The sequence below is a fragment of the Chaetodon auriga genome, chromosome 18 (assembly GCF_051107435.1).
Source record: "Chaetodon auriga isolate fChaAug3 chromosome 18, fChaAug3.hap1, whole genome shotgun sequence".
Classification (NCBI taxonomy): domain Eukaryota; kingdom Metazoa; phylum Chordata; class Actinopteri; order Chaetodontiformes; family Chaetodontidae; genus Chaetodon; species Chaetodon auriga.
The window spans coordinates 5,293,523-5,315,269 of record NC_135091.1 but is presented as its reverse complement, the minus strand read 5'-3'; the positions used below and the strand labels follow the sequence as shown (position 1 = coordinate 5,315,269).

Sequence of the window (21,747 nt, the reverse complement as noted above, 5' to 3'; positions counted from 1 at the left end):
TTTACTGTTCAGACATGAGCCCAACATGTCAAACCTTTGCTTTAAAAACACCAAAATAAACAGGAGGAGCAGATTAGTCCTCACACACTCTTCATCTTCAGCATTTAAGCTCTACATATCGTTCAAGTTCAAATTCTTTTCCCATCATGTGCAGCGTGTGAGGAGGTGAAGGAGGCGATGGAAGAGAAGCTGGAGGTGAAAGAGAAAGACGCCACACCTGCCCAGTCTGCTTCTGTCAGGAAGGAGGTGACGGAGGAGGAGCTGGAGGACTGGCTGGACAGCATGATCTCCTGACCATCGACAGAGGAGGTACACGACAGAATTCTCCACTTCAGCTCGAGTATTCAGAGTTTACGTGCTGGACGTTCATGAAGGACTCGGTGATCGTCTGATTTTCCTCCAGCTTTTTGCGCGGCGAGAAGTGGCCGTCAGGTTGTTTGTTGTTCTGGTTTCTGAATGAGAGCCGGGACAGTGCGTCTCGCACGTTTGTGACAACATGTCATGATGTTCCCTCCGTACTCAGAGGAGTCATTCTCTGCTCCTCGTGAGAGCTGCAGGAGTGTCGCCTTCACGGAGACCCGAGCTGCCGCAGGGACGGACAACACGTTTGGTTTATTGCGTCAATTACTTTATTCATTTCCTCCCCCTCGTCAAAAGAAATGCGGTTTACCAAAGCTACTACATACATACAAATGGCCATACAGTAGCAGTTAACCATTTTGTCGTCAATAAATCCTTGAAGTTATGTTTTTCATTTTGTCGTGGGGCTCTTCTACTGTGGAGAGAAGTGCAGGCGGGCAGGACACCACAGCTCGAGAAACGAAACCAAACTAAGCAACATTTACACAAGGATCATCTAGATTTTATACAACAAATGTTCTTTTTTTTTTTTTTTTTTGTTAAAGCCACAAAACTAGCTTGAGCTAAATCTGCTTGTAACTAATCCAGAACTAGAACGCACTGCTTGTGTCAGGAGGAACAAAAAGGATTCTTTTTTTTTTTTTTTTTGCATAGTTTCTCATAAGGCACGTCGGCACTTGATAAACACCTAAAAGTGAGTCGTCTCTGGTCCTGGAGGAACCATTTTCTCTAACTCTTCATCTCATTCGACAGGTTTGAAAGGCAGATCAGGTCTCACTCATGCCATCTGACGTTGAACTGGATCAATACTAGCAGCACACATCCACTCAGTCGGTTTGGTAGTAAGTGACACTAACATCCTGGCGTTAATCTAGAAATTGTGCATATTCAGACATTCAGTCGTCATGCTGTAACCCTCCACGCGTATCAAATGTCTACACACAACAAATTGTGCAACAGGTTTGGGGTTAAGCAAGTGAAAAGGCAATGTGAGTCAAAAGAGGAGTTTGCATAAAAGAGGCGTCGTGGCAAGTGAAGAGGACTTGGATGCACAAAACGTCCAATCGTTCGTCTTAAAATCGTATTCTTCAAATGATGTTTCGTGAGTCTGAATTCGAAATGAGCGATTTTTTTTTCTTTTCTTCACGTTTTTCGACAGCATGGCAGCAGATAGAGTTCAGGGTCTGTTAGATAGAAGGAAAGTAGAGAGTGGCGTCTGGGGCTCTGGACGAGGCGGACCTCTCTAACCCAGCTGGTCCTCGTATTGCTTACGGAAGCAGTCTCCAGTGGGGAAGAAGTCCCAGCATCGCTCCTGGTACATCTTCCACACGTAGGACTCCTGCAGGGCAGAGAAAAGTATTAGTGTACTAGTTTACTCGTAGGAGCCCTGAGCTTAACAACAGTATAATGTTACTGGTTGCATTATGGGAAATCAAGGATCCAACCGCTGATTGTACGTTTAATCCTGAATTCAGTTAACTAGTTTCACTCTGAACTCTACGTCAGGGTCAGTTTCATCTCCATCTATGCTACGACGTGACATAAGAGAGTACTCCATCGATTTAGCCTGAACTCCTGCAACTGCCTACATTACCCACAGTGCAACTCCACTGCTAATGGTTCGGTCAGAGATTCATTCATTCATTCATCTTCTATACCCACGCATCCCTTTCGGGGTTGCGGGGGGCTGGAGCCTATCCCAGCTGGCAATGGGTGAGAGGCGGGGTACACCCTGAACCGGTCGCCAGCCGATTGCAGGGCAACATAGACAGACATACAGACATACAACCATTCACACTCACAATTTAGAGTCACCAATTAACCTAATGAGCATGTTTTTGGTCTGTGGGAGGAAGCCGGAGTGCCCGGAGAGAACCCACGGGAAGAACACGCAAACTTCACACAGAAAGGCCCTGCCCGACCCAGGGATCGCTAATCTTAGCTAATGTAGCCTTGAGCTGCTAACTCCACACTGCACACAGATGTTTGGATGTTTGGTGTGTGAAACCAGTTCAGTTCCCCTTTAAAGGTCCAGCCGTAGGATTTAGTGGCATCTGGAGGTGAGGCTGCAAACTGTAACCGACTGAACTCCCCTCGCCTCAACGTTCAAGAGTGTAGGAGAACTAATGGTGGCTACAAAAGGCGTTCTCTAGAGCAAGTGTTTGCTTTGTCCCTTCTGGGCTACTGTAGAAAAATGCTGCTCATTCTAAATCTTCATAATTATACACTAATGAAAACATGGTTATGAATATTATGTTTGATTTCTGCCAATAGATTCCCCTAAATCCTACACGCTGATCCTTTAAGGAAGTCGACCTGGTGGATTTGTGAGTGCTGCAGGGCTCAAGCCAACGTTTGTTCTGAGAGATGAAACATGTTCAAAACTGAGCGACAGGAAATGGTCTCAATGCAAATCGCAGCCTGCGTGTTGCAAATTCCAGGACTGAAAAAAGGCGACATACTGTGTAATACAGAAGGAAGCAGTCAGTGAATGCATCATGTGTAAATTTCGTCTGGATTATTAAAATGAATGATCAATAAAGCCTGTCTCAGTTTGTGCAGAAACATTAAAGCTGTTCGACTTTTTCCTCTACAAATAGATCAGCTTGGTTCTTTTTGCAGGCCGGAGCTCCAACAACGTCCTAAATTTATGACAAAGGAAGAGTGCACGCACATCAAATAAGAACAAGTCGAAGCTCAGGTGCTCGACAATAACAAGTTAATATGAGAAAAGTCAAAGTGAACCCACGCATTGCTTCTTCCTCCTGCTAAGCTGCACTTATGCAACATAACAAGTGGGTTGAAATGTTGCACAAGTAAAACCTACTGAAGTTTCTCTAACCTTCCTTTGCTGTCTTCAGATTGATCAGACATGAGATACATGATAGAAAGCATCAAACGGAAGTGAAGTGAAGCCGAAATACAGGCTGTGAAGGCCTGTGTCACTCACCTGACCCGTGTGTTCAGTCTCGTCCTTGTTGATCAGGTACATCAGGAAGAACCTGCACACAGCGGGACATGAAGTGTGATCAGAGATAATCAGAAATACTTCAAACTTCGGTCGTTTTCTGTAGTTTGTTTTTTTTTGCTGCACTCACAGGTAGTTAGCTAGGTTGTGCTCTTGTAAGGTGTGGGTTTCAAACCCGTGAGGCGTCCGGTCGAAGTAGTCGTTTCCGATGCCACAGATGAAGCATTTGGTCTGAAAGAAGAAGACGAGGGGATGTTCAGTTTGAGTCGGTCAGCTTCTACGGGACACGCTTCGTGCTGTAGTTTGTTCATTTGGCTCATGTTGTAAATCATCCTGCACTGAACTGACACGACTGTCACAATCACTCAGGCAGAGAAATGATTAATCATGAACATTAGTATTAGTGACCTGATGAACAGGTAAACACAGGAGGAAAAAGAAGCGTTTAACGGTAATATTACAGAAGATAGTTTGTTTTACTCACTTTTAAATGAGACCACAAACGCATCGCTGCTTTAACTCCTTTACGATGTATCAGTTAATACTCAAGTGTTTTAACTGTAGTTTGAATGAATCCAAAAGCTGAATTCATGTTCAAATCACACACACACACACACACCAGCGTCTGTAACTAAAACCCCCTTTTCAGGAGACCTCAGACTGGCTGTTTGTACTGAACTCGTTTGATTGACAGCTTCTACACTGACCTTAACGAGTCTGATTATTTGAAACAGTGTTTTTCTGCACATCAGGATGTGATAAATGAAAGGAACTCTGAGGCTGAAATGTTTCCTCCTCATGCAGACAGTCTCACCTCCATGTCCTCCTTCACCTGCTCCTGCTGGTCTCTCAGCTCACCAAAGGCATCGATGATCAAACCTGAAGGAGGTGGAACAGCACTGAGCATGACTTATAACACATCTATCAGGCTGATATGAAGACAAACTCTCTAGTTTTCAGTTGCATTCATGCAGCAGAGCACGTGTGTTGCATGAAAAAGCAGAGCTAGCGTACCCTGAATGATGGCCAGCAGGATGACAATGACAAAGAAGAAGAAGGTGATATCAAACAGGATGCGGTAGAGCTCATAGGGGTCTCCAGCTGGGTCCTCCAACTCGTCTCCAATACCACCTCCAGCTCTCACACCCACGTACATGTGGAACATGTAGCACTGCCAAGAGAAAAAAACGGAAACTGACTGAGACCTTTGCGTTTTTTTTTTTTTTAAAGCTGAAATGATGAGCAGTGTGTACCAAAGGCAGCTGTACGTTATTCTGCGGTCGGGATGGAGAATTTCATGTTCATCCTTCATTTCAGAGAACTAAATTAAATGCGGCTGAAGATTCAGCGTGCAACTGGGAATCTGGCGTCTCTACAGCCAGAAGACAAAACGCATGAAGCCTAAAGAAGCAGATGTGTCTGATAAGAAGTTCAGGAAAGTGACTGTGCTTTGAAAAGAGTATCTGTGCAGGAAATAGTTTAAGAAAATTAGAAAATTATTCATTTTCAAAAGCATAATCACACACAAAAATCTGACCAAGCTGACAAATGAAAAATACTTTCTGCTTTGACCAGAGGTCACCTCACGCATTCACCGACACCCTGATGAAGGCCATTAAGGTAAAATGTTCCAGTCGGGCATTCAAAGTAAGGATCTTTTTCAGCTCCAAACGTTTGCCCTTGCTGAGGGCTGGAGCCTTTTTCTGCTTCAATAAAAGGAAGCCATTTTCAATTTCCACAGACTTCTTCATGGATTAATAGATGCCGGAGGCGGTTAGACGTACTGTCATCATGTCGTCACACTTCATGTCGGGCTCGTCTTCGTCCTCGCTCTTGTTGTAGAACTTCCTGAAGAAGTTGAAGGCCACCACGGTGTAGAGATAGACGACCACGGCCAGCAGACCCACAGTCAGCACAAGCTGGAAGGAGAGCAGCTCGTTAACATACGAGACTGAGACATTTTGTCTGACCTTCATTTATTCCCGGTGAGCTGAGCGTCGAGGGGGCAGCAGCCGGCCTGCAGGCACAAATGACTGCATCTTTTCTTGTTTAACTGTTGATTCTGAGGAAAACACTTGCAGCTTTTGTTCGAACTGGGCCAACATGTCAAAGTCATTTCCAAAGCCTCTACAGCTGAATTGAGCATTTCAGGGAGACTCCCATCACTATATAAACACTTTGTCCACCTTCAGAGATTCAGGAAATCAAGATTCAATCAAAAAGCTATTACAGAGCTACTTCACGCCCCGTCGATGACCTGCAATTCACCCGCTCTTCTTCATCTTAAATATGGAACCAGCCTGTTGCATTCACTGTCACTGGATGTTACACTTTTCATTACATAAGAATGGATATAATAGAATATATCATCGTTTCCACACCACTGAAACGTCAGTGTTTAGGTCAGTTTGATGAAGCTTGTTTTCATACTACTAGAAGTAATCTTTGACCTTATTTATTCAGACCATTTATATTTCGGTAATGTTTCAACTGCTTGTCCATACTGTTATCAATGCATTTCAACTTTCAACAAATCGTCGCCCTCGACTTTTTATTTGTTTAGTTCTCCTGATGTTTGTTTCTACATATCCTGTGACCTGGAGGACTGTCAATCCTCATAATCATACTGTTTCTATTTCAAAGCTCCATCCTTTTCTCCACAGGATAATTTCTTGATTTAATTATGTTGGTGTTCAGCATGAATCATGATGATTCTCTCCCCGTTATCTACTGTATCACAGGCCACATGTCAAGAAAGATTAATGTTAACTGGTGTTTCAGCGTGAGGTGAGGGCCTAAAACAACAGTTTATCCAGTCAGTAGCACAACATTTCTCCACATTCAAAACCCCATAAACCTTTGCCTTAATTTCAAGGCTTTGTAGTTCAGATTAGAAGCTCAGGAAAAGGAAAAGCTTCTCTGGTTTTCAGTGTTGAGTGATAATTGTTGATCTTTAAGCTGTGCTCTGGCTCCCTCTGCTGGTGGACCTGCTTACCTGCTTGCCGTTGTGAGTGACTGAGGACAGGATGGTGCGAAGGGTCTTGAAGCCCATGGCAATGTCCAGCAGGTGGGCAGCAAAGAAGAAGTTGTTGAAGTGTCCAAAAATGGACATGATGGTGTACCAGATTAGATACAGGAAGTTCTGAAGGAAAAGAAAGGAGACAAATGATGATTTAAATGATACAATCAAAGCTCATTTAGAAAATGATTCAGTGGAGCACAGAGAAAACTTATCAACCAAAACCCCGATCACAAGTCAGACCTTTTAATATCTTTATTTCGACCACAGTGGAGTGAACACAAACTGGTCTAGTAAACATTAAATGAACTTACATTGTCAGTCAAAACCACGCCCAGTTTCCAGATGTGGTACTTCGTGTCAATGGAGCTCAACCTGCCGAACAAAGAGGAAATGAAATGCTGAATCACAGTATTGGTGTTTTCGTGTATTTTAAGTAGGAGACATTTCAGCCTTCTATCCATGTCATGCTGATTATTAGTAAAATGTGGAGACGCTGGCTTGTATGTGTTTAAACTGATGGATCGACTTCTACACAGCACCAGTCAAGCCCTAATTTAAAACCCTCTGAGTACAATTTTTAAACAACCCCTTAAGAAAGTAGGTGCTCTCTGTTTTCAGTGGTTGTCAGAGGGGGTATTGGTCAGCGTCTCAGCCACCAGAGTCTTAAAACTCAGTGTCATAAAAAGACCAGCACTATCATATAAATCCAAAAAAAAAGGGCTGAGTTCTCACCAGGAGAGCAGGGAAGCCTCCTTCTCTACAGTCTCCACTGTGGGGTCAAAGTCCAGCGCGCTCTTATCCAGGCCTAAGAGCTCAGCGATGCGTTCAGCTCCATACATGTCGCCGTATTTGTTGATCACCTGCACACACAGAGGAAGGACAGCAGAGATCAGCTGGGTCACTGAATATCACACTGGGAGAACTCAGTCTGCTCAGCTTCAGAGACGTCGCAGAAACAGAAGAATTTTATTTTAGAGCTATACTGAATGTTTTTTTTTTTTGTTTTTTTTTTTTTGGTAAAAACATTTGAAGCTTCTAATGAGATTTTTCAGCTGAAAGAAAAAAAAATCCTTGAACAGAATCAGTTTGAATAAAGTGATTCATGGGATTAGATGAAAGCCTTTCTGACAAGTGGTTAATGGTGTGATAGGCTCGAAGTTTGGTTAGTTTTAGGAGCCAGGACTCTTTGGACAGATTTCAGAATTGGAGTCAGTTAAAAGCCTGCTGCAGTGCTAAAGGGTCCAGGGAGCTAGACGGTACAGCCCCATTAATTTTAGCACACTGAAAATTGGACATGAAAATGTTCAACAACCCCTGATATGACTCACAAGGAGCCCAGGCTGACAGAGTTTTACTACATATTTAGTTACATCTTATGTATTTGTGTCTAATAAATCAGACGCTGACTGCACACACTCACCTTGCGCTTGATAAACTTGTCCCAGTAGTTGCTGGGGAAAGACCTGCAATGGAAAGTAGAACCGAGACTCAGCTCAGTTGTAGTCACACAAGCAAAATGCATCTATTAGAGACGCTGCCAAGATCTGATATATACTGTACTGTGCATAAGTATTTGCTTGTTTAAAAATGAAAAGTGCAGTTCATTGAAGCCCCTCATGCTCTGATAGAGTAACTCTTTATCCTATGAAATGTAAATATAAACACAACACAACTACACCCAACAGCAAAAAAAGCTGCCTCACACCGGAGAAGCTGGATCCTGAAATGTTCCCCACTTTTATTGACAAATCCCTAAAACGATTAATGAGTTATGCATCTTTATTAACTCATTTTCTATCGGTCAACTTAACGATTAGCTGACGAGTCATTCCTATAAGTTGCTACTCCGAACGTCCTCATTCTGATCTGACTCTGAGACAGAGATACTAAAGCAGGGCGAGGCGTTTACTGAGGAGTAAATCTCTTCATATAGAGAAGCTGTTAAATGATCAATAATCATTACAGCAGTGACTCACGGTGTATTGATGACGAGTCGATCCCACTGGCCCTTGATGTCATCGTCGGACGGCTGCTCAGTGATGTACAGACCATCGAATTCAAGCTTCCTGGCAATCTCCTTCTCCCTCTTGAACACCACCAAAGGCACCTAGAGGTAAAATATTAAGATGGTAACTAAGACTGTGACTTCCACAACTGTATCATCTGCAAAGAAACTGTCCTCAGCCAGCTGAGGGCTGTGCGTCATGAATACATCTACCTTCAGACAGTAGTACCCGAACAAGCACAGCAGTGAGATGACAGTGTGGAACACAGCCAAGAAGCGCAGGGTTGGTAACATGTAGCCGGTGCTCTCCTGCAGGACAAACTCATCCATATCGAACAGCGTGTCCTCATCATCCTCCTCTTCCTCACCCCACCTGGTTCCATCCTCCACCTCTTCATCAGTTTCACCAGTGACCTAAAGAGCATGAGTATAAACCACAAATACAGATGAATGAGTTTCCACCTGGTGGCATGTTTTTGTGGAATAAGGATTTTCAAGAAGTTGACTTTCTGGTGTTGTGACTTTCTTTGACAAAATGTGACATTTTTAGGGCACATTCATACTTCTTCTTCTTCTAATTACATCATCTGTTGAACCCTCTTCCTCTGTAAAAACTGTAATGGCATCCAACTGGAGGATTACTGTTACCAACAATAACAGTAGAAGAAGCACATTACTTTGCATTTTCTTTTCAAACCTTCTCTTTGAATTTGCTCCACATTTGACAGAACCCTGAGTTACCTTGTAGAAGAGGAGAATGAAGTTGATGGCAAAACACACAAACAGAGCCAGGAAACGCAGGTTGTAGAAGTTGCGAGCCAGGTAGTTCTGTAAGGAAAGTGTTTGATTAACAGCAAGGCCAATGCAAGGAATGAGTGCTGGATAAACAATCTGTAGTGTGAGGACTTACCAGCGTCTTGTTCAGGTAGACGTCCAGCAGAGCAAAGATAGTGGACATGAAGGCAGGCGCCGCCTCTTTGGGCTGACTCGATCTGGCCTTGGGCTTCTCCTCCACCACTGGCTCCTTAGCCTCCTCCTCCTTCGGCTTATCCTCCTTCTCCTGGTTCTCTGTGCTGTATTCAAAACAGTTCATTTTATTTTGTATGATGATAATTCATTTTCCTCTTGCTTAATTTTACTCACTCTGCTTTCTCTGGTTCGCTCTCGGCCGTTTCAACAGGCTTGGCAGCAGCTTTCTGCGGAGGGCAGTAAAACGTTTTCATGAGCTGAGAGACTGAAAGAAAGTGATCATGAAAAGCAGATATCTACTGACTGCGAACCTTCTTGTGATCAGAAGCAGAGGTCTCTGCACTCAACTCGGAGACGTCGCCCAGGCCCGGCTCCACATGCTTCCCTCCTTCCTTCTTGGGCGTCGTCAGCATCTCCAGCAGCATGTCGACCTCGGCTATGTCACCTGCTGGTGTCATGGCTATATCCAAGCTTCCTGAGGACTCTATGGCCTCCACTTTTTCTCCTTCAACCACATCTCCATGAATACCAAACTGTGTTGGGTCAGGCATGTTTCCGAGGATGTCCGTCACCTTCATGTTCTTGGCTCCTTCAACCAGGCCACCACCAAACATGGAGGACCAGATGACGTGGAAGAACCCAAATATGAGGCTGTAGATACCCTTGAAGAAGCCGGTGAAGAGCATCCAGAAGAAGGAGAAGAAGCCTGTGATGATCTCCTTGATGCTCAGCTTCTTGATTTTCTTGAACTGCTTGTGCATGTTCTTCACAGAAAAGATTTGGCGGACGTGGTTGATCTTGTGCTTGACCGAGCGGCACACGGTGGTGAAGGCTGAGGCAGACTCCAGGGCGCCCTCTTCCTCCCCGCTCAACTCTCCCAGGATACTGTGTCCATCCTCATCTTCCTCCTCCTCAGGCTGTTCAACCACATCCGGCTCAGAAATCTGCGAGGCCAGCTGCATTTCAAAAATGGTGTCCTCGCAGAAATTCACAAACATCTCCATCTTCTCGCTCTCTCCGCCCTCGTTGACCACGTCAAAGATGAACTGACGCTTGGACTCTTTGACCTGCGGCTTCTCCCACTGCTCACGGCTCGACTCGCTGATCTCAAAGTACACCCTCTCAATTCGCTTTGCGCTGCCCATGATTTCAATACGACCCAGATACGGCTCAAAGTAGCTCAGCACACTCTCCGCCAGGTCTAAGAAGGTAGTGAGTCTGGAGTCGTGTGGCATGTGTTCAGCCAGGTTGGTCAGCAGAACTGCCACGTTGAAGCCGATATCCTTGGCCGGCTCGTGGAATCGCTCTACAAACTCCTTGTAATTGAACATGTCATTCTCATCGGCCTCTGCACACGAGAGTAGGAACTCAATCTCAGACTGGCTGTACTGCTTCTGGCTCTCCATTGACTTCTGGAACTCCTTCTTTGAAATAATGCCTTTACACTCTGGGTCATACTCTCTGAAGTTGTCAGACGTCGTCAGGTCCTTCAGTTTGAGGAACATATCGAAGAACTTGAGGATCATCTCCACATTGTTAGAAGACTCCACCAGGGTGTCGACCATCTGCTTTCCAATCGTTCCATTCACCACATTACCTATGGATGGAACACACGCTTTCAAGTAATTATACAAAAACACAATGTATCATGTACTACATGACTAGAACTTTGTGTTTTAGATATTTTGAGATGTCTTCTGTCATTTCTTTGACAGTGATTGACAGCTTCAGGCTCTTACCCTCTAGCAGAGACAACAACATAACAACCATGTCCTTCTGTAAATCCATCAGCTCCTTCAGCAGCTCAATCTGACTGGCATCCTACAAGAAGATGATAAATATAAGTAATAAAGATCCGTTATTCAAACATACACTGTGTAGCAGTCTTTGTGGGTTAATAAATAATTAACTTGAGGACATGACATTTGCTTATTTTAGTTGGATCCTCAAGCTGAGCTTATTTTTATTGTATAATTACAAGGTGCATTGTACCTGAGAGAGCTTCATTTGCATGTTGGCGAATACATGCAAGAAGCCCACAACTGCATCCCACAGTCTGCTGTGAGCTAAACTCTGCTGGTTCCCAATACACGGGCCCTGTAGGACAGAGATGATGGGAAAGAAGGGGTGGGGGGGCATCATGAAATATCTGATGAAAGTTATGTAAGTGTTTAAATTGCGGTTTAACAGTGCTGATTGAGCGATCAGCTTCTTACCTGAATATACTCAGTCAGTGAGTTGAATATCTGCTTGGCAACAGATAAAGCTTTGGAGAAGTTGACTTTTCCCGTCTCATCAATGACATCTTTGCCAGAGTAGTACCAGTAGAAGTCACTGATAGATTCCTAAAGGGCAGGATCACATTTGTAAATTCATATTTGTGCCAAATTTGAAGAAACATTCATACAGACGTGCTTGAAAACGTAATGCCTCCTGCCACGGCTGTCACTGGCGCAGAGGCATAACACTGAAGAGTGTGTGTGCATTAGTGTGGCTTTATATTTGTGCTTTACACACCTGAAGACGCAGCAGATAGTCCACAGTGCTGATAATGATGTTGACTGTGGTGGTGTTTCCAGTCTGGGTTCTCAGGAAGTTCTGGAAATCTGATAAAAGGAAATATCATCTCATTCTTATTATCATCCATGTTCTTTCCTCCTCTTTTGGATCACTGCGCAGACAGCTGCTACAATTATGCTCCAAATATGAAAACACACTTAAGTACGGTCTTACCTCCGTTGTGGCCCTCGCACAGAAGTTGCAAAAACCGGAAGAGATCTTTAGTAAACTCATCATTCTGTAGCACCTTGGAGCCTTAGAAGAAAAGACATGTTGGTGACGACAACTGTGACCCAACAGAAAGGAAGTCAAGTCTTTATGTACTCATCATAAAGAGATATAAGAACGTGTGAAACTCCCCTCAGAAGCAATTAATATGAGGCAAGCAGGACAGGTTTCATGTTCAAAACATTTTTGAAGTCCAGGGCCTTTAGATTGCAAGTTCAAAACTGAATCCAAAGTGCTTTTTGTAAAAATGCTCTTACATTAAACAACAGTGAAACACTTGGACATTTCCATAAGCTGGAGGAAGCCTGATAACTTTCACATGCAGGCCGGGATTCGGCCTGATGAAGGTTGTCAGCGGACAGACGCAGTTACATAATTCACTTAAAAAAAAAAATCAACCAGATATTCCAGTCGACAGCTAAACAGAATGAGCAGAAGTACATTTCTGTGAGCAGATAAAACCATGTGAAAGTTAGACATCTGTATGGAAACCAGCTTTGTGAAATAGGCCCCAAGTCCAAAGCAAGACAAAGCTTTGCTTAGGCTGTGGAAGGTCCACAAACCTTCAGTCAAACCCTTGGGAGGTGGCACTGATAGCCTTAGAACAACAGTTTGGAGCATCAGTAATAGGATTTGCATTAGTAAATGTTAACATGAAGGGAATGGGAACAAATAACACACAAAAGGACAGGCAATGGATTCTGAAGATCCACTTTCTGCGAACACTCTAACAGTCTGCATGCACAGTGTGTCCCTACAGACATCCCAGGGAGGGAGAGGCTGGGTTCCAAATAAAGCAGGGAGTATGGACCACAGATATGGAGGAGACATTCAGGGTGGAAGCATAGCCATATCAGGATGATCTAAATTTGCTATTTACCCCGCTGAGTGTGGACTGCCATCGATGGGTTTTTAAAATGACAGGAAGGAGACAAACAGTACACGAAGACATAAGCAAAAAGAGAGGACATTGAGTTACAATACGGAGAGATATGAATATATTGGCTACGAGTGAAAAACAAAGTCATGCAGTTAAAAAGAATAGTTTTAGACGGGGGAAATCATAGGCCTGGGTTGTGTCTATGTTGCGTCTAACAAGATGAGTACTAAATAAGAATTCAGTCATGGTGAAAAATTCATAACAGTAACGGAGACACGAGTAGTAACAGTGAATTGTTAAACACAGAACTCAGTGGAAATGTTTAGCAGAGGACTGAATGATGAAAAGACGGACATAGTTTGATGTGAAAAGCGTCAAGTGAAGTGAGTGTTTGTGTTGAACGTTGGGGAGAGAGACGGAGGTTTTAATGCTGGACCATGTCCTCCGAGACAAGATACAAGCCTACGTACCTCAGTATCGTAAAGGTAAACAGAAAGTGGTTTGTTCTTAAACTAAATCTTCTGCTAACAGTCCCATAACATATCTAAAACTAAAACCTGATTTCCTCAACTGCAAAAGAAGACATTAAAGACAACACACTGACGACTTCAGTGACTTCCAGACTGGAGCGCAAGCAGCAAACTATTTGTGTAATCAAAATTCACATTGATATTAATGTAATTTTGATTGTTTCATCTACAAGGGCCATACAGCGACTATTAATTAGGAACTACAGTTTATCAACATATAAAGTTGTCATGGTTCAGCATTAGCTCAGTGATTGGAAAAGGATCGTTTGTTGTTTTGTAATCAACAGGTGCCTCAACAGCAGGGATTGACTAAACTTCCAGAGAAACCTGAGGCAAAATGTGGTGCTTGAAAGACTATGGAAGGGAAAACAGGTAGAATATCAAATAGTCCATCTAAGAAGACATCTCTTCACTTACTTGAACCTTCCTCTGTCACCATGCCAAGTCCTTCTGCTTTGTTCTGCCTTTCAAATGCATTCAAGTCCAAGACGCTGGGGAAAGAGGCTCAGAAGTCAAACACAAGACGTCTGCACAGAAGTTCGTTTTGTGGTATAGATGATATAAAAGTACCTGCAAGACTGCATCAGTCCTGAGAGACTCTTGAAAAAGCCTGCGTCTCTTTTTTCTTTCAGGTAATCAAGCATTTTCTGAGATAAGAGAAAAGATCCTACTGTCACACCAAATGCTACCGCAGTGCAGTCTCTGAGCATGTCGATGGATGCACTGGAGAGTAAGACTGATGTAGATGATAAATGAAAAATGATGAATTAGGTAAATGAAAACAAAAGTTGAATATTCGATCTGTACAATCTGACCTGCTGAACTCGCACGTTGCCTCCGTTTAGAATGGAGATTCCCAGTTTGAGGGTGCAGGTCACCATGGGGCCCAGACGACCTGATGAAAAACGATAATGTAAGCTAACGGGAGGACAGAAGCAGAAACGCTACAGAATCATTTCCTCGAAACTGCCTGCAAAACGCTGAGCCAAGGAGCGATCAGCTCATCGTTACCTTTACTGGCGCTGATCATCTGCAGCACCATCTCAGCAGCCCCACGGGCGTGCAGCCTCGCCTGCTGATACAGGATCTTCTGCTTTTCCATCTCTTTTTCCTGAGGGGACACACGAACACACACAAACAGTCATCGCCAAAATGCATTTTATTGTACCTGTTCTTTGCAGGTGATATATAAACAGTCTTGACAATCAGATAAAAGTTATTGGCAAAAGAGAGCGTACTTCAAAAGTCTTTTCTTTCCCATCCTCCTCTTCTTCCTCCTCGTCCTCTGCACAGCTCTGAAGACACAACGGTCAACATTCAAAGCTCATTTTTCATGTTATTCACACGTCAAGTCTTCCCGGAAGTATTAACACAGAAGAACACTTTAAGGTCAGTACCTTCGCCATCATGTCTGCGTATGCAATATACAAAGGATCTTCTTCCAAATGACTGAAAAGAAGTGAAGTCAAATAACAATGTGTTACTGTGTCGATACACAACAAGTCAATAAGTTATCAAAAACATACTTTATATGCAACAAGAGCAAAGGCAATTCTCCTCATGAAACATAATGTAAATACGACGGCTTCACTGAATAAATCTCCACTAAATAATTTCATATCAACATCTGTACAGTCATTCACAGCCGGACAAAAAGAATCATGAAAAATGAAAGAACTGCACATAAACTCTCTCTCATCTTTGGTTATTTAACTCTCACCTTCTCTCTGTCAGAGCGTTGTGGCTGAAGTGAAGAATAAGTTGGTGGAGAGGATCCGGCTGGACCTCAGCCACCTCCTCTTCCTCCTCCTCCACAATTTTCATCGGGGTTTTCTGCAGGAGTCCACAGGTGTGAACAGTGAGCTCAGCCCAAGTCTCATCTAAACATCCCTCTCATGAAACATCATCCCATTTATTTATTTTTTTATCTCCACAAACTCACTGGCAATTGTGCCCATTCACACATTTGTCAAAAACACTGAAATGAGTCAGTAACATTCAACTAGCACTGGCATGCAGATGAGTATTTGTCATGTCCCGGTGATCCATGGAAAGGACAGGACGAGGAGAGTTAAGAGGATGATGAACAGCGCTGGAACCACTTTTCAAATACATGCATGTTACAGCAAACAAATGCAAGCAGGCATGACTTTGAACATGAATGATCCTGACGGTACAGGAGCCTGACAAAGAGGTGCTATCATAACTACACAAATCTCCAAGAGTCCAAACTAATCTGACAGATTTATAGACTAAAACTAGACTTCTCCAACAAGAACAGAACAGTGAATGATCACATTTTTAAGCATCTGTATCTAAGGCTGTGCTTCATTCAATGGCACACTTTTAGCGTCTGGATGAATTTGCTGCACATCTGCATACACAGATCTAATATGAAAGGTGATCTTCACATGACTACGCGAGCATGCCACTGACGTCACGGCCACAGAACGCACTGTAACGTCACCTTCACACTCACACTACAGACTTACAGAGTACAGCGAAAAGACAACTGATGGGTTGGATCCAGATCTGACAGCCACACAGCTAGTGACTCCTAGCGAAAGGCCCTCCTTACCACTGCTGTCAGAAAGGCATAGCCTGCTTTTCTAGAGCTGTGAGCGCTGGAGCTGGCCCTGTGTCTCCTGAGTTGGTCATGCAGCCTCTGACCCCTGATGGATCTCTGTTTGAAGGGTTTTGCACGCCTAGAGCGGGGGCCCCTGGGCGCTTTGGGCGAGGTCCCCACCCGGACGCGCTCCCAAGGCTCGACGGGCACGGAGCTAAAGAAGCATTCGGCAGACAGGACTGGCAGAGGGGTGCCAACGCAGGGCACGTGGGGCAAGGGCAAGGCGAGCCCAGTACTTACTGCCAGATCCTGAACTAGCTTCTCCTCAAAGGAGTACTCCTCTGCCTCTATCCAAAGTCTCTGATAGGCCGGGATGAAGAAGTTGATAGCGCGATGCCTGGGGAGGGGGGAGGTGAGGGGAAGTGGGGAGGAATGGAGGGGAGTGGGGAGGGAGGTACAGTGGCATTAGGGCGGGTTCTGGTGAGTTTTTGGAGGAAACAGGAAGGAGAGATGTAGGGGGAGGAAGGGGTTACAGGAGGTGCATTTCAGGCAGGGTGGTGATTGGTCAATGTGGGACCCACTGGCTCTTCTGACTGGTCACGTTTGGTCTCTAAAATAACTGCAGTTACTTTAATCAGGTTATAAATTCATTAGAGGAGCATGCACACTTTAGGGGAGATATGCAGTTTTCCAACAAATCAGTGGATCTATGACAACAACTCCTTTTTTGCTATTACGAGATTTACGTTACACAACAAAGATGCACAGATGTGTTGTAAAACTGCACAACCTGTGGCAAAATGTCAGATGGAAAACAAATCTTTAAATCATCATAAGAGCAGGAAGCAAAATAACATGAGACAGCTTTTATACTGCACTAAATTACTGTAACCAAGCAGTTTTGTAAATCTGGCAGCTAACTGGAGAAAGTCAAAATTTATTCAACAGATTTCTGTCTTTCTGTCTTTCTTCTTCTTTCCTTTCTTCATTCCCTCCTTCAGGGTTCACCTGAAATGAGACAAAGGCCTGCAGCTTGCTGTGTGTTTCCACTTTCCAAATAGGTTTGTTTCAGTCAATTCTTGGGCTCATTCTAGCTGACCAATCAGAATCAACAGTGCAGAAACAATTGGCTGCTAGGCAGAGCTCAGTCCACAGCCTGGTGGATGAAGGGGGGGGTTGAACAGATGAAGCATTCGCCCTGTAGTTTCACTTTACCGTCAGCAGGGAGAACAGGCGGTCAAAGCTGGAGGCTTTGAATGCCCTTTCCAGCCAAACCTCCCGATAGCCATTCAGGAAGTAATTATTATTTTTGTATCTGAGGGAGGATGAGGTAGTGTTATGCAAGAAAACAACACAGAGGAGAGAATGTCATTAGGGAGGTGAAGAGGGGTTTACATGGGCACACAGTCAAGGAAAAAAATGCCCCACCCCCCCATGACTACTTGGTGATAGCTTGTTATGTACGGTTAGATTGAGACAACAGTTGTTTTTAATAAATGATGTCAATATTTAATTCTTGACCTTGTAAATCAGTCCCACAAGTGCCACAGGTGTAAGAGACTCACCTGGGTAGGTTGTAGAGTGGAGCCATGCGGAAACAAGCCACCACAGCACGCTTACGCTGTTTGGACAGGAGCTTATGCCACACACACTTCTTATTCCTCAGAGGCTGCTCCACCTATGGGATGAGGGAGTGACGTAGGCAAAGCGGGAAACAGCTGTGTCGTTACAGTGAGCATGCTGTGTGCTGGATTGTGACATTAGCGCGGTACAGGATTAAAGATGTTATCACAGTTTTCAATTTATCTTGTAACTTCTTTGAGTGTTTAGTTTAGAAAATTTCAAATTAAGTAAAAAAAAAAAAAAAAAAGGCTTTTTTTTTATATCCTGTGATGCCTTGTTGACACATGGGTATAAATAAGGGCGAGAATTGTGTTTTTACCTGCTCCAGGTGGAAGACTGCAGCAGATATGCTCTGTACTCGGTCCACTGTGTGTTCTGGGTTTGCGGGCTCCTCGCTCTTCACCACCACGTCTTTGTAAAGGTTCAGCTGCCACTGCACCGCTGGGTCATCAGACTACGTCATAGTAAACAACCAAACCAATTAACAAACAGCAGCATTGATCCCAGCAGTAATAATACATCAATATGACTAAAACTGCTCTTAATGCTTGAATTCTGATCACAGAGAACATGATCTTACCTTGTCCTGGAGATGGAGATTCTGACGCAAGTGCTCCTTCACCTCATCATCTGTGTCTTTCTATGAAGGGAAACATTGCAGTATAATAAAGTTGGCTTTAATTTGCATCAGGACAATATTCTGTCTTCATGTTTTTAACTCTTTGCTGGTGAAGCAGACCATACAGACTGCAGGCAGTGCTGTGTGTTACAGCCAAAGGTTTGGCCAAGAGGCACCACTCTGATCACAGATAGTACACAAATCTTTGGTACACGATTTATAAAGTTGCACTCTAGGAACTTCTAATGATTAACTTTTTTAGAGGTCCAACTTCCAACTTCATTTAAAATTATCTGCAAGTGAATCAGACCAAAAATAACTGAGTACATGCAGAGAAAGAGTACATGCTGGACCTCCTGCATAGTCAAGGTGGCTCTACCAAAATCAACATCAAAATCTAGTTTGTGGTCTAAAAATCTTTGTACCAGGTCCTGTTTTAGTCTGCTTACCAGACTGTAGCGTATCTTGGCAAGGGAGATGAGCTCCTGGTCTCCGGGGGTGCACATGTTGAGGCCGATGGGCAGCATCTTCTTCAGGGCAGCTACAATCAGAGAGGTCTGGATGGAGTAGTACTCGCCTCGGCGGCGCTTGTGTTTCCTCTCCTGGTCCCCCCCTGACTGCAGAGAGAAAGGAGACGGGCTTACTTACTTACATTTCACAGCTGAAAGTAAGGCTCAGGTTTGCAATTATGTGAGCACACTTAAGAACTATACATGACATACACTCACTAAAAGGCCTTTGTCATCCTCTCCACGAATAACTAAAAAGTGCCTGAATTTTTGAAAGTTTTTCCCGCCTGCCTCTTTATGAAATCATCGACGTCAAACATTTGGCTTCCTCCTCTCCTCACGTGTTCATGTGGCTCATTTTGTCTTACTGTGTTTCTATCCTTTTTACCATTCTGACAATAGCCTGCCAGAACTTCCACTAATTGGTCCAAAAGTCATCAAAAACTTAAATATTTTAAAAACTTAAATATTTCCAATTTAGCACTCAAATCAAATCTAACCACCAAATCTGAGATCCAATTTCCAACGACTATTGCTGTCAGGGCCAAAAAGTTAAAAAGCGTGTTTCACCTTGAAACCACTGATTAAGATGAGTCACAGACTCTGGAACCAAAGTGCTTCAACATAAATCAGGTAGAAAGCAGAGTCCTACTCCAGGATCAAAAACTGAAGCCCTTTTCTCCACTGTGAGCAATCGTGTCCAAAAAAAACCACAAAGAGTGCAAATAAATAAAGTGCCTGGCTCTGCCAAAACAAATAAACAACAAAGTCTCACAGTGACAGCGAGTTGAGCCGCACTGACAACATCCAGATATACGACCTGACATTACTACAACAAATATCGGCATGACAAGGCGTGAGTCGTAAACCCCCAGTGCAGAGTTGAATTTAAGAGGCGCGAAGTCATACAGTTGATTTGTAGAACGTCTCACATCTACATATTCGGCGTGGTCAGCACATGTCGGGGGATCTATTAAAAACACAGGGAAAGTGCTTGTAAGGCTTTTCCTTTCATCAGCAAAGAAATACAGTAGCAGGAACTCGAGCAGTGGGGATTCCCATCAGGCTGTGCTTTTCCAAAGCGCTGACATACAGTAGCATGGAGGGGAGAGCAGGAGGTAAGTCCAAATTAAACCCAGAGAGAACTAAGATGTCCTCTGCTCCATCTCCTGGACAGATGTCTGACAGAATGAAGAGGTCCATTTCCAAAGAAAAAGAGTTATTCTTCGAAGGTCTGCGAGTCGCCTTGACGAAACTGAATACAACCTACGATAACATTTCAAATCTAAAGGGGCTCAAATTATGATTTTTACTGACCGATAATCCTTGGGGATTTCTTGGCTGGGTAATGACGTTTCAGGTTTACAGAGCTCAACTTTTGATCCATATGAAGTTAAAGCACACAGGAGATTTGTTATCTTGCTACTGTTCCTTTGTAAAACTAAAGGGCAGAAACTGCTCAAAGCCTGTTTTCACTTAACTGACACTTTGACACTGACACTCAGGCATCACTTGTGCTTTAGTGAGTAATTATTATAGCAGGAACATTTGTCTGAGTCAATATTAACTACAGTGCCCATGTTCAACGTAATGAAAAACCCTGTGACCCAATGCAACAGGCAGTACTTGTTAATAATTCAGTTAATAGTTGGTTTTGGTCTTTTTCGTGGTCTTGCATGGTTTTCCTGACATATCCTTTGTTGTATTTCTTTCAGCTAGCTAGATAGTGACATCAGCAATATCCTTAATTTTGTAATTTTGTTTCCATCCTGATCGTATGTCATATATATTTACCTTGGACATCTTTGTCTTGCCCTCTCCAGTCAGGAAGCCCAAATTGTTGATCTCATTCTGAACCACAAAGTTTTGCTCCTCACGCTTAAAGTTCTGGTTTCAAAGGACAAAGAAAGGAGGTTAATCAACCTAAACACCAGTATCCTGGTATCAAACGCCATTATTGTGATAGGACCGCTAGATTGAATGTGAGACTGACATGGGATTTGCACCAGAGGATGAAGATCTCAGCCACCATCCTGAAGAGCTCAGTGGAGTCTGCATCCGGCTCCTTCAGCCACCTGGACCTGGAATGGACAACAACAACCAAGCTGTCCATCAACCACGAACGCTTTCTATTGAGTTAAATTAAGTTGTTTTCCATATGTGCAGGACAATGTTATAAGTTAATCAATCAGGGTTCAATGAACAAACTAAGGTTTACAAATCAAAATCCCCCCCAAAAACCTTTACATTAAAACTGTCCTTCCTCTGCTGATACTGTACCTGTTGTTGTCCACATAGCGGATGAGCATGGGGTAGAAGGCATAGAGGTCTCTGCAGAGCACAGCAAACTCATCCAGGATGAGCAGCTCGGCCTCCTGGTTGTCACCTTTACTGTCGGCCTTCAGCAGCTCCTCTTCAGACACAACCTACGTTTGCAGCACATCAACAACTCATCCCTGGCAATCAGTTCATTAGTGTTCATGTTCTCACACGCAACCCCTTCCAACTCAACGGTAATAACCTCCTCCCTGTGTCCTCTCTCCATCAGTGACAGAGGTATTTTTACTCCCTGTTGGTGATGTGTCTCCATATATACACTGCAGGTTCAGCAGGTTATGATGGAGTCAGCAAAAAACTCTATTTTAACCACAGGTACCGATGAGCAATGCATACAATGTGCTGCTGTAATACCATGTACAGAATATTTCAAGCTCTCACCTTCACTGTCTTCTTCCTCAGTTTGTCCAGTGTGGGCAGGAAGTGGGTTCTCAGCAGGTCGGCTCCTGCCTTGCAGATGATTGGCTGAGAGTAGACTGGAAACAGAGACAACGGAAAATATATTCTGGGCGTGTGCCACTGAGACACTGATGCTGTCAAGAATAAGACAGGTTTCTGGAAGGATTTGCGCT

The 21,747-nt window shown here is 43.7% G+C and overlaps 2 protein-coding genes across 6 annotated transcripts in view; one reads left to right on the top strand and one right to left on the bottom strand.

Moving 5' to 3' along the window:
* aven (apoptosis, caspase activation inhibitor) overlaps positions 1-624 on the top strand; it is a 30,388-nt gene extending 29,764 nt beyond the window's left edge. For both annotated transcript variants that reach the window (XM_076756225.1, XM_076756226.1), the window contains one exon: positions 155-624. In XM_076756225.1, the coding sequence (XP_076612340.1) occupies positions 155-294 (140 nt within the window). In that variant the 3' untranslated portion in view covers positions 295-624. The remainder of the gene's footprint in view (positions 1-154) is intronic.
* Positions 625-973: 349 nt separating this feature from the next.
* Positions 974-21,747, bottom strand: part of ryr3 (ryanodine receptor 3) — a 102,039-nt gene continuing 81,265 nt past the window's right edge. Inside the window, exons 70-107 of one of the 4 annotated variants that reach the window (XM_076756220.1) lie at positions 21,557-21,651; positions 21,119-21,264; positions 20,832-20,919; positions 20,633-20,725; positions 18,779-18,946; positions 18,291-18,350; positions 18,030-18,164; positions 17,653-17,765; positions 17,303-17,402; positions 15,242-15,354; positions 14,919-14,970; positions 14,760-14,816; positions 14,533-14,632; positions 14,337-14,416; positions 14,092-14,168; positions 13,939-14,012; positions 12,992-13,006; positions 12,058-12,138; positions 11,842-11,930; positions 11,541-11,669; positions 11,317-11,421; positions 11,064-11,145; positions 9,636-10,921; positions 9,499-9,551; positions 9,266-9,428; positions 9,097-9,183; positions 8,569-8,769; positions 8,327-8,457; positions 7,771-7,813; positions 7,083-7,210; positions 6,662-6,722; positions 6,324-6,470; positions 5,113-5,247; positions 4,343-4,499; positions 4,143-4,207; positions 3,459-3,559; positions 3,311-3,362; positions 974-1,699 (exon numbers count right to left, since the gene is read on the bottom strand). In XM_076756220.1, coding sequence (XP_076612335.1) covers positions 1,604-1,699; positions 3,311-3,362; positions 3,459-3,559; positions 4,143-4,207; positions 4,343-4,499; positions 5,113-5,247; positions 6,324-6,470; positions 6,662-6,722; positions 7,083-7,210; positions 7,771-7,813; positions 8,327-8,457; positions 8,569-8,769; positions 9,097-9,183; positions 9,266-9,428; positions 9,499-9,551; positions 9,636-10,921; positions 11,064-11,145; positions 11,317-11,421; positions 11,541-11,669; positions 11,842-11,930; positions 12,058-12,138; positions 12,992-13,006; positions 13,939-14,012; positions 14,092-14,168; positions 14,337-14,416; positions 14,533-14,632; positions 14,760-14,816; positions 14,919-14,970; positions 15,242-15,354; positions 17,303-17,402; positions 17,653-17,765; positions 18,030-18,164; positions 18,291-18,350; positions 18,779-18,946; positions 20,633-20,725; positions 20,832-20,919; positions 21,119-21,264; positions 21,557-21,651 — 4,958 coding nt within the window. In that variant the 3' untranslated portion in view covers positions 974-1,603. Of the gene's footprint in view, positions 1,700-3,310; positions 3,363-3,458; positions 3,560-4,142; positions 4,208-4,342; positions 4,500-5,112; positions 5,248-6,323; positions 6,471-6,661; positions 6,723-7,082; positions 7,211-7,770; positions 7,814-8,326; positions 8,458-8,568; positions 8,770-9,096; positions 9,184-9,265; positions 9,429-9,498; positions 9,552-9,635; positions 10,922-11,063; positions 11,146-11,316; positions 11,422-11,540; positions 11,670-11,841; positions 11,931-12,057; positions 12,139-12,991; positions 13,007-13,938; positions 14,013-14,091; positions 14,169-14,336; positions 14,417-14,532; positions 14,633-14,759; positions 14,817-14,918; positions 14,971-15,241; positions 15,355-16,099; positions 16,485-17,302; positions 17,403-17,652; positions 17,766-18,029; positions 18,165-18,290; positions 18,351-18,778; positions 18,947-20,632; positions 20,726-20,831; positions 20,920-21,118; positions 21,265-21,556; positions 21,652-21,747 lie in introns of all 4 variants that reach the window. The other 3 variants (XM_076756218.1, XM_076756222.1, XM_076756219.1) reach the window with 3 other exon arrangements.